At 42.0% G+C, this 11,938-nt stretch overlaps 1 protein-coding gene across 5 annotated transcripts; it reads right to left on the reverse strand.

The window, feature by feature from the left end:
- Positions 1 to 1,808: 1,808 nt before the first annotated feature.
- LOC311129890 (2-Hydroxyacid oxidase 2-like) lies at positions 1,809 to 11,577 on the reverse strand. Of its 5 annotated transcripts, XM_084162415.1 has the most exons (9): positions 11,494 to 11,577; positions 10,408 to 10,468; positions 5,192 to 5,344; positions 4,908 to 5,059; positions 4,239 to 4,522; positions 3,687 to 3,911; positions 2,664 to 2,822; positions 2,506 to 2,575; positions 1,809 to 2,373 (listed from the first exon to the last, which is right to left on the reverse strand). In XM_084162415.1, exons 2-9 carry the CDS (start codon positions 10,425 to 10,427, stop codon positions 2,318 to 2,320), a joined length of 1,119 nt encoding a protein of 372 aa, XP_084018541.1. In that variant the 5' UTR covers positions 10,428 to 10,468; positions 11,494 to 11,577; the 3' UTR covers positions 1,809 to 2,317. The 5 variants fall into 5 exon arrangements, with proteins under 5 accessions (XP_084018541.1, XP_084018543.1, XP_084018542.1 ...); XM_084162417.1 differs by lacking the exons at positions 10,408 to 10,468; positions 11,494 to 11,577 and adding an exon at positions 9,228 to 9,313; XM_084162416.1 differs by lacking the exons at positions 10,408 to 10,468; positions 11,494 to 11,577 and adding an exon at positions 9,009 to 9,117.
- Positions 11,578 to 11,938: the final 361 nt, after the last annotated feature.

An 11,938-nucleotide genomic window follows, 5' to 3' on the forward strand; every position in this document is an offset into this window, starting at 1 on the left:
GTGTCAGTTCTCTTTCTCTCTCTTTTTGTCCTAGCCTTCCCCACTCTTATTTTTACACATTAGTTGTTGTAAAGACAGATGCATACAATGACTTCCCACTGGGCACATACGTCAATTCAATGTCTATTCCACGTTGGTCCAACGTAATTTCATTGAAATGACATGGAAACAACTTTGATTCAACCAGTGTGTGCCTAGTGGGTTGTTGCTCATCCTTTCAGTCCCTAGAGACACCTATACTTCTCCAGTGTCAAATGTGGCACTACAGTTTCTTACAATAATTTTTTTGAATCCCATTATTATCTCATGTTTTAAAGATGTCATATCTAAAGAAATGTGAATTAAATTGTAAGAGGAAACAAATAACAAACACCATCAAATATTGTAGCATCAAACAAAACTAAATGAAAGACAGGAGGCAGAAAGTATTTTAAAATATATTTTATTCTCAAAGTGGTTTTACAGTAGTTCTCATCTCATTGTGTCTCCAGGGTTCTGAATCAAATCACGCTGTTGTTCTCAGAGGATTAGGAACTGGAATGCCAAACAGCCCCGTTACATCACTCTTTCAACCAACCAACCACACTCCTCTCGCTGCTGTATTCACAACCTTATTCCACCTCACCAGCCAGAACAGTTATTACAATCAAACCAGAAGGGATCAATCATTTCACCCTCTAAATTGTTTTGACTGATGGATCCCTGATCTAAAAGCAAATTCACCTTCACAATTCACTTACAGTGCCTTCAGAAAGTATTCACACCCCTTGACATTTTCCACATTTTGTTGCGTTACAGCCGGAATTTAAAATGGATTAATTTCAGATGTTTTTGTAATTGGCCTACACACAATACCCCATAATATCAAAGTGGAATCATATTTTTAGATTTTTTAAAACAAATTAAGCATGGTGAAGTTATTAATTACACTTTGGATGTTCTTTCAATACACTCAGTCACGACAAAGATACAGGCGTCCTTCCGAGGAAGGATACTGCTCAGGGATTTCACCATGAGGCCAATGGTGACTTTAAAACAGTTTAATGGCTGTGATGGGAGAAAACTGAGGATGGATCAACAACACTGTAGTTACTCCACAATTGACAGAGTGAAAAGAAGGAAGGCTGTACAGAATAAAATATTCTAAAACATGCATCCTGTTTGCAACAAGGTACTGAAGTAATACTGCAAAACGTGGCAAAGCAATTAACTTTTTGTCATGAATACTATGTGTTATGTTTGGGGAAAATCCAATACAACACATTGAGTACCACTCTCCATATTTTCAAGCACAGTGGTGGCAGCATCATGTTATGGGTATGCTTCTAATCATGAAGGACTTGGGAGTTTTTCAGGATAAAACATTCACGGAATGGAGCTAAGCAAAGGCAAAATCCTAGAGGAAAACCTGGTTCAGTCTGCTTTCCACCACACTGGAATATTAATTCATCTTTCAGCAGGACAATAACCTAAAACACAAGGCCAAATCTACACTGGAGTTGCTTAACAAGAAGACAGTGAATGTTCCTGAGTGGCCAAGTTACAGTTCTGACTTAAATCTGCATGAAAATCTATGGCAAGACTTGAAAATGGTTGTCTAGCAACAACCAATTTGACAGAGCTTGAGGAATTTTGAAAATAATAATGGGTAAATAATGGGTGTGCAAAACTCTTACAGAATTACCCAGAAAGACTCACAGCTGTAATCGCTGCCAAAGGTGATTCAGGGGTGTGAATACTTACTGTATGTAAATTAGATATTTCTTTGTTTCATCTTCAATACATTTGCAGAAAAAAATCGAAAAACATGTTTTCACTTTGTCATTATTGTGTAGATGGGTGGGATAAAAAATATATAACACAACAAAATGTGGAATAAGTCAAGGGGTATGAATATTTTCCGAAGGCACTGTTCTTTAGTCACCATATTCTCTGCCAACCCTGTTCATCAGAGACACAATATCAGGCCTCTCTCATTCATAGATGGGTTGACAGGGGGCCGGCAGCCATTGAGAGTTAGGAACAGCTGAGTGAAAAACATATTTTGTTGGTTATATCATATGGAAGCTGCTTATTGAAATATGTCTGGTTATTTTTCCACAAGAACTAAGGCAGCCACGTTGGATGAAACTATTCAAATCTAGGATTTATTAGATTGATGTCAGATTCAGTTTCAGTTCATTATGATTCATATGAGAGGTTTCATTTTGTTGTCCCAAATTCTGGTTTAATTGGAAGTTCTACTGATTGAATGGATAGCGCTGTATTGCTGCCGTCTTTATTCGTCAGGCTGGTTCTGGCGACCCCTGCTGTTAAGTCACAGTTTGGAGAACTGGATGAGGTTCCTGTTGATCTCAGCCACGTTCCTGCACCCTAAGGGAGGAAAGATAAACAAAACATTGGTGTTGCATTGTTATGAGGTTGAGGTAATAATAGCTAAGCAAGGGGTTTTAATCTCAGACTGGAAAAAATATGATTATGTAAGAAGTTTGGTTCCTCACTCACCAGACAGAGCCATTGACAGACGGAACTCATCGTTGAGGATATGTAGTACCTCCCTCAACCCCTCTTCACCCTGAGGGAACAAACATAAGCAGCAAGACAGTTTGTTATTCTCAGTATCTCAAGTTAGTAGGTTGATCACACACAACGTTAATAGTTACCTTATAGGCGAGGCCCCACACAGCCGGCCTGCCGATGAACACACACTTGGCTCCCAGAGCTACAGCCTTCAGCACGTCACTACCGGTGCGGATGCCCCCGTCCAGATATACCTCGATCCGCCCCTGCACTGTGTCCACAATCTCAGACAGGGCATCTATCTATGTGGTAGAGAAGAGAGCAGAGGAAACTTCCTATGGAATATTAACAGTATAATTTAAAACAACTGATATTCCCATTCAAATCAACGCTGTCTGATGTGTGGACCTCCAACCGTCTTTGTGGTACCATTTGAAAGTGGACATTTATATTGTATTCCCTTTTAGTACATTTATCAGCCAAAACATGACACCCACCCTGTATTCAAGAGCATGCTGTGTCTAAACCGATGGCTGGCACAACACAAACACTTCAGATTATGTAAAATAGGGTCTAAGTTTGGACACATGCGAAAATAAAAGAAATGGGAGTTTAGACATTTTTAGATAATTGACATTACATTTAGAAAATATCTAAAATAGTTTGACAACCCTGTTTCTAAGCTTTTAAATGATATCAAACTCAACTGTTTATCTTTTCCAGTGATGAGGACATGGATGTCTCATGGTATGGTGTGTTTTGCAAAATGGGTCAACTTTGACCACTTCTATCTCTTGAATGTGTTGGCATTCAGGTCCAAAATTTCACTTTCTGACCACTTCTAACATGGGCAAATATGTATGAAAAGGTGTGCGGTCAAAAAGTGATTGAAATCAAATGGAACATTTTACATTTACATTTTAGCAGATGCTCTTATCCAGAGCGACTTACAGTTAGTGAGTGCATAAATGTTTTCATACTGGTCCCCCGTGGGAATTGAACCCACAACCCTGGCGTTGCAAGCGCCATGCTCTACCAACTGAGCTACACGGGACTACAACCCGGTTCTTTAATATCAACATTTCATAAACAAAATGGCTTGCTGACTGTAGGGTCAAATAGAGTTGAAATGAGGATGAAGTTATATACTCTGTGCCCCTTCTTACTGTGGCGGGCCCTCCGTCCAGCTGGCGTCCTCCATGGTTGGACACGATGATGCCCTGGACGCCGTGCTCCACAGCCAGCTCAGCGTCCTCCTTCGTCAGGATGCCTTTGATGATGATGGGCAGGCGGGTGAGAGACTGAAGCCAGTACACGTCCTTCCAGCTGATGGAGGGGTCCAGGGTGTTGGCAGGGACCCCATACTCCTCACCCGCAGGACCCGCAGCCTCCTACAGAAGGAGTCAGAGGGACACCCACCCAGACACGACAGACGCATACAATAGAGAACACAGTAAAGCACAGAACACAGTACAGTACATAACAGAACACATACACACAGAAGGAGGCCTCATGGGAAATGCATTAGTTGGATTATTCTTAAATAATTCTAGAGCAGCTACTGTCTCTCTATTATGGCACTATGGGCCGGTTTCCCAGACACAGATTAAGATTCTCCATTGAAAGTGTTTCTTAGTCCAAGACTAGACGTAATCTTTGTCCATGAAACCGTCCCTATATGATTTTATGGCAAAATCATTACTGTTAAAAATATTTACCTGGAAGACCCCGTCAAAGTTCTTGACCTTGAGGTGCGGCGGGAGCTTGAACTGGTTGCGTATATCGTTGCGGCGCTTCCCGGTGTAGGGCACGTCGACGGTGAGGACCAAGGCCTTGTAGCCCAGGGCCTCCACACGGTGAATGATGGATTCAGACAGCTTTCTGTCCCGGTACACATAGAGCTGGAACCAGCGGTAGCCGTTAGGCGCTGCAGCCGCGATCTCCTCCACAGAGCAGGTGGAGTAGGTACTGGTGATGTAACAGGTGTTCACTGCCTCCGTAGCTGAGGAAAGAGAAAGAGAGTTTAAAGTTTAAAGTTTTATTAGTCATATGTACAGGATACACATGGTATACACCGTCCAATGAAATGCTTACTTGCAGGTTCCTTCTGGAAAATGCAACAACAATAAGAAATAATACAAGATAAGAATACAAAACATAAAGTAAATGGCTCAGTAGATTAGTTTTTTTTACATAAGTATAATACAGGAAGGCACAATTGGGGGGCAAGTGTTTAAATTGTGCAGTATTAGCAATAGTAAACAAGAGCAATAGTAAACAAGAGAAAGAGATTTTGAGTGAACCACCCCTAGGATACTCAGTGACAACAAAGCTATTGGCCTACAGAGCTCAACCTCTACAGCTGTTAAACCCCTCCTAGTCCTCACCCCTGGCGGTGGCCATCTCTCCCTCATGCCAGGCCAGGCAGTGGAAGGCAGTGGGGGCGATGCCCACAGGGAAGCTGATCTCTGTGCCCTGCACCGTGGTCCTGGTGTCACTCATCGACACGTCCCGTAGAATCCGTGGTCGCAGACGGATCCTGGGACCGAGACAAAGTGATTATTTTGGATCTTCCAAGCACTAAAGTTTGAGGTGTCGTGTTATTGAGTGATGTTAGTGACTGACATTGAATTGTGGCTACTGTAGTTTAAAGGATGGGAGAGGTACCTACCGTTTGTAGGCCAGCAGATTATCATCCCTTGTGCAGCACTCGTCTGCTCCGGCTGCGTAGTAGTCCCAGGTGGCCTTGGAGAGGTGCTCCTTGGCATACTCCTCAAAGTCTGTGAGACATACCATAGCCATCTCAGCACAGCAGGTTCCCTCTCTGTAGGATATACAATCACTGTCAGGGACAGCAGGTGTAAAGAAATGCTATCAATATGTCAATTACACTATCAGGAACCCTGTATTAAAAGCAGAATGGAGAAATAGTTATGGCATTGGTGGAGATTTAACACAGTAAAAACACTGTTCTTTGTTGTGAGCTGAATGGAGTTGTAAATTGTGCAGTTTAAACGCATACAATAACTGCAAACAGCTTCTGGTGCATATTTCACACGAATACACAAATACATTCAGTGGCGTCACCAGAACCTGGGGGCTAATGCTGCGTTCGTAACCAAGAAGGAAGTGGAAATGTAACACATACGACTGGAAAAAATCCACTTGAATGGCCCTCCAAGCAGGGGCGGTGTGTTCAATAGGGCGATATGGGCGACGCACTGCCAAACGGGAAAAGGAAGGGATTTTTTTTCTAATCAATTATATCACGGCAAAAGTAGTTATCAGTGTTGTAATCTAGACGTCTGATCTGCCACAGTGCCACACTGCCACTAAATGTCCAATCAGGCTAAAGTCGTGCTTCAAATGGCTCCCCCCCCTTTTGGGGCGATTTCAGTCAGGTTGAAAATCGCCCAGAAGTCTGTCATAGACTCCCATGTAAAATCTATTTTTTTCAAATTTCAGAGCTTTCAATACAATCTCTATGGGTGTCTGAGGGCTTGCACTTACGCGCTTTCGTCATACGTAACGTAACCATGAACGTAACTAAGAAAAGAGCGGGTAGCCTCATCAATCAATTCACGTACTACTATCAAGATGGCTATAGCGTTCAGTGCAACTCGATTGTGTCTTTGAAAGAAGTTCCTTTTTGTCGGCGAACAAATGAAGATAAATTGGCAACGAAACAATTAGGACCTCCCAGACCAAATTTAATAATTCAACAGGTTTCTACTAAAGGCGGAAAGTCCTACACCCGAGGATTTTCCAAAAATTGGTACGAACGAAAAAAGACATTGCCACTCAACTGGATGAGGGATACAGGCTAGCTGTCCGCCGCCACAACGATGAGGTGTTGATAATCACAAGTTTACTGGAGAACTGAGACCAAGTAGAGACTTTGGACAGGGTGGATATGGTAAAATAAAGGCAGTTTATTCAGAGGTAAAGATATCTGGAATCGCGTGCACGGACCCGTTCGTCAAACTCTTAGGGAGCTATACATTAAGCCCCATTACTTACCATATCAGATAAGAGAAATTGCTGCAGCTACATATATTTTACATCCTGGCCCTACATAGTTCAGTATTTGCATCACTTACCAAAATATTACATGTGGTCATATATGCTTGGAAAGTGGAGATGCCATAGAACGTCAAAAAAGTAAACATTGCTGGAGACACATTGCCGTTTTGGAGAAGACATCGCGTTTGCTAGCGAAGAGATTTGTTGTGGCAAATGAACTTGGGCTGGGAATTGCCAGGAACCTCACGATAAGATATATGCATTGCGAGTCTCATGATTCTATACGTATTGCGATTCGATACTGTGATTTTATTGCGCACCATATGTCTGTTGCAGAGGGATCAGAAAGCCATGAGAACGAGTTTTGATCAGTCATGGAAATAAAAGTGCTGAAAACAAATTGGCTCCCAATGTGAAAAGATTGAGAACAAGCTATGATGGAACAATAATGGTGTTTTGGTGCAGGTACAGCCAACTAGCGCTAAAATATTGCGATATTGTCAATACAGTATATCGTAAAGTATCACTATGTAACTCGATTTCTTTCACCCCAATCCCTCAAATTAACGGTAAATAACTGAATTGTTTGCCCCACATTTAGCTAAGATGATTAGCTAGCCAGCTAAAATGTTTTATTTAGTTAGCAGTCGCATCTACAATAGTTTACTGTCAATAACATGTCTCCAAAAATGACGTGGTGTCTCCAATTGTGTTGACATTTTACAATTGCGATGCGCATCCATGAGTATCCACTTTCTGTAGCTCAGCTGGTAGAGCACTGCGCTTGTAACGCCAAGGTAGTGGGTTCGATCCCCGGGACCACCCATACACAAAAATGTATGCACGCATGACTGTAAGTCGCTTTGGATAAAAGCGTCTGCTAAATGGCTTATTATTATTATTATTATCTGAAGAGAGCCCCGAAACATTGTGTGCAGACATTTTATGCAATAAATGAAGTAGGTTGAATCTAGTAGTTCTGATCTTCTGATTGGTCCTGATGAGTTGGGCGAGGTCCCCTCCAGGCTAGTGTCACTGTTGCATTGGCTCTGAGTCGGGTTCTCTGTCTTCAAATGTTCAGCCTAAGAGAGGGGATTTTTGTGTGTGTGTGTGTGTGTGTGTGTGTTTAACAGTGATGATGTGTGTGTGTGTGTGTGTGTGTGTGTGTGTGTGTGTGTGTGTGTGTGTGTGTGTTTAACAGTGATGATGTGTGTGTGTGTGTGTTTGTGTGTGTGTGTGTGTGTGTCCTCAGAGCAAGAACTCGTGAGTTGGAAGAACTGAGAGGCCTATGGCGTGGGTGTTGTCCTTGGCCACCTGCTGACAAGGCTGACAAGATAGGACCCTTTTGTCCATTGTTATTGGATAGGAACAGAACTTATAACCAGCTCCTGACCTAAATAGATCTTAGCACAACATTTTACTCAACATATCATATTCCATATTCACTATAACAAATATATTTACTACGACATTAGCAAGAACCGCCACATCCTCAGCCGGCTAATCCAGTGTGTGAAGTTTTGCGGAGTGTTTGAGTTAGCTTTGCGAGGCAAAGATGAAACTGAGGGCTCCACCAACCCTGGTAAGCCAACACTTTTGAGATCAGTCAATAAATGCTTCTGGTATTGACTTATATGCTGCCCCTGTCTTCATGTTGTTGCTGGACATATCTTTTTTAAAATGTGTGTAGGTCACCTAAATCATCAGAAAAATTGCCCCCCCTGAGAATTTTTTCAGGAGCCGCCACTGCCTCCAAGTACATTTAGCACACTCTCTTATCCAGAGCGACTTACTGGAGCAATTAGGGTTAAGTGCCTTGCTCAAGGGCACATCGACAGATTTTTCACCTAGTCGGCTCGGGGATTAGAACCAGCGACCTTTCGGTTACTGGCACAACGCTCTTAACCACTAAGATACCTGCCGCCCCGTAGACAACTATCATCCTGAGCTCCCACATGCTAACCTCTGATGTCACCTACTAAGGAAATTACCTCGATAACAGCATTTTTAAATGCAACAACAAAACAAACTGCATTGGAAATACAGCTGGGCTTGGATCTGTGTGCACAGGGATGACCTCAAATTACCCAAAGATAACTAAGGACAAAATGCTAAACTAGCCTACTTGTCAACACCAGTTTTTTTTTCATTTGTAAAAATGCCTACTGGACTAGCACAATACTAAACAATTACCACGGCAGAGCAAGAAATCTACACAATAAACCATTTACAATTTGTTATCCAGAAAACATAACAGTGCAGTCACATTCATTCTTTTTCCTTTTCAAACAAATTTGAAAAAAAAAAATTAAAACGTATGCACTCACTAACTGTAAATCGCTCTGGATAAGAGCTTCTGCTAAATGACTAAAATGTAAAAAATAAAATTACAGTAGCCTATGAATCTCATTTCCTTCAGTTGAGTAGCGTAACTAGTTTGCCACGTTAACAGGCTATTTATTCACCTAGTCGTTGTCATTTCACGAAATGTCAATCTGTGTCGGGAAAAAACGTATTTCGATGGAAACTTAAGTCAATAGAGGCGCACACGTGAGTGAAACAGCAAAAAATGCAACACACACGGCGCCGACTGAACACAGACAGACAGAGGGCGGGGTGTAAAACTCGCAAAAATAAACAATTTATCTATGCAACAAATGTATTAGGGGAAGATACAGGCCTACCTTCTCACACATAGGCTATGGTGAATGATAACACAAATAGCAACCCTAGCAAGCCTTAAAAACCAGGCAACTGCTTATTCTGAAAAGAGCTCTGTAAAAGTGTCAACAAATGGTTAACAGTGCATCTCTCATCTTGGCGGTGTTGTACTATGAACTCCATTAAATATTAACAATTTTCAATAGACTGAGGCCATCTTAGTCATTTGAAAACACCAATGCACCCAAACAAAATTTGATAAACCTTAGAATGAACCTCATAACATCGTAACAGATTGTAATTTTAGTCGATCTCAGAAACATTTCATCAATCCCACTTGCTTCAAAATACATTTTGGTATTGAGTTTGAAGGATCTACTAATATCATTCTGTACTCTAGTCCTTATGACACCAACTCCATTCTGAAATGTCTGGTATCTGACGATGCAGCTCATAGTTAGTTCTCTTCCTATTGTGTGTTTGTATGCTTTTGTGTGAGTTCAATAAAACTATCACAGAGATGAACACTGACAGTGAGTGTGACCCCGCTGTGACCTTTGGGGTTATTGTGTTTACAGAGGCTGGAAATGTGCTGATGCCACAGTGAGCCATAGAGAGGGGAGGGGGGTCGCACATTACATACTACAGCACAGATGGGGACATACATACTAGGCCTACATATAAAACACACAGAATGTGGCAAACAGCAGCATGGTCAGTAACACAAAGCACTACAGTAACAGTACTGTAACAGTAGGGTGGTCAATGACTTTTATAGACCTACTGTACGGGCTCCAGAGTGCCGCAGCGGTCTAAGGCACTGCATCTCAGTGCTTGAGGCGTCACTACAGACTCCCTGGTTCGATTCCAGGCTGTATCACAACCGGCCGTGATTGTGCGGCGCACAATTGGCCCAGTGTCGTCCGGGTTTGGCCGGTGTAGGCTGTCATTGTAATTAAGAATTTGTCCTTAACTCACTTGCCTAGTTAAATAAAGGTAAATTAAAAAAACTTGCAGCGCTACTGTGGCCTACATACCAAATGATCACAGGGTTGTCAGTGACACCTCAGATATAAAACTGCCATAGGTTTATCTTTGAGTTTGCCTGACTGAGATTATTATCCTACAGTTTTATCTGAGTATACTGTATGTGACTGTATCTGACCCGCTGACCTGAGCAGCCATCCATGGAGAACCACTCACCGATTACAGCTGGTGCTCATAGCCTCTGAATGGACTTCAACACTCCTGGCAGCGTCATAACCTGGAAGAAAATCAAGATAAAAATGATCCCCCCGATTCAATAGCTCCAAAATAAAGTCAACCTCAAATATAACAATGCCAAAAAATGCTAATCATAAAAACTCATGTTTGTTTGTTGTGCAGAGTGTGTATCTTTTGGCCTGTCCGTCTCCCATGCTATGGTTGATAACAATGTGATCTATGAACACTTGAGGGCAGTGTAATACTGAATAAAGGTATTGTACACAGAGCTGTTCAATCTCAACCTGTATTATATCCCAGGCCATCACACATTCAGTGAGAGAACATGACATGTACAGTACAAACTGCCATTCAAATGAAAATGGCCATTGACATAATACTGTATCTCAGATGCATAGGGGCCTACTGTAAAATGCATTGTGTTGAATTGTGAGGCCTTCATTAAAAACCTTTAGATTAGTTGTTCAAACAATGATCATACTGTTTCTGATTAATTCTGTCTTCTTTAGAATGTGCAAGATAGACTTGCAGGTAATGTTCAGATCCGACCAGGCCTATGTTAACGTTTCTCCACAAATAACAGTCGAAGTAAGTAATTTTAGCCTTTGTCCTATAGATGATGAATGTTAAGCTACCTACCTCTCTACACTTGTCAATATCGGTCATTTAGGCGCTCTCAACATTGTTATGATACATTTCAAGAAGAGCAGCTGTGTGTATTATAAGTAAATAAACTCAATGGAAAAGTGCAAATAACATAAAATAAAATTACATTTTGACTATTTATTTCAAGATTTGGTTTACTGAAGATCACACCATGTAAATGATTATGATTTCAGATGTTTTGATATTAATCAAAGAAAGCGCAGCTACATATCAGTTTCCAAAAATAAATAGGCAGTAATGGTGTTATTGAGCAACGAACATCGGAATTTTGTCTACAGTCTCTCTCGCTCTCTCCCTCTCCCTCTCTCTCCCTAGCTCTGCTATGTTATTATAGGCCTAGCTGATGTAAAAAGGCCCTGGGGTCAACAAGACAGGAGGAAAAGATGTGAGGTGTCTTACCTTGTCCTTTACCCTGACCTGGTTTGCTCTCGTAGCCTGTCACCTCTCATGTGACACCTGTGCAGGGCAGGACAGTGTCAGGGGCAGGGCAACTCTAGCTCCACACCCTCCCATTGGGAGAATCCCTTTGATACCATCCCCCACCACCCACTCACACACACTGGCTCAACACTAACCTCCCCTGTCAGCAGTATGTGGCCCCTGTTCTCTCTCTGTACATGCCTGATAAAGAGGGGGCAGATAGGATAGCATAGCAACCCTTCTCATCAATTGTATGTATGGGTGGTTGGGTGGCTGTGAGTTAGATAGCCTAGCATTTAAGAGCATTGGGCCAGTAACAGAAAGGTTGCTGGTTCAAATCCCCGAACTGACCAGGGGAAAAATCTGTCCATGTGCCCTTGAGCAAGGCACTTAACCCTAATTGCTCCTGTAAGTTGCTCTGGAT

Source organism: Coregonus lavaretus (assembly GCF_964263955.1).
Source record: "Coregonus lavaretus genome assembly, chromosome: 5".
NCBI classification, from domain to species: domain Eukaryota; kingdom Metazoa; phylum Chordata; class Actinopteri; order Salmoniformes; family Salmonidae; genus Coregonus; species Coregonus lavaretus.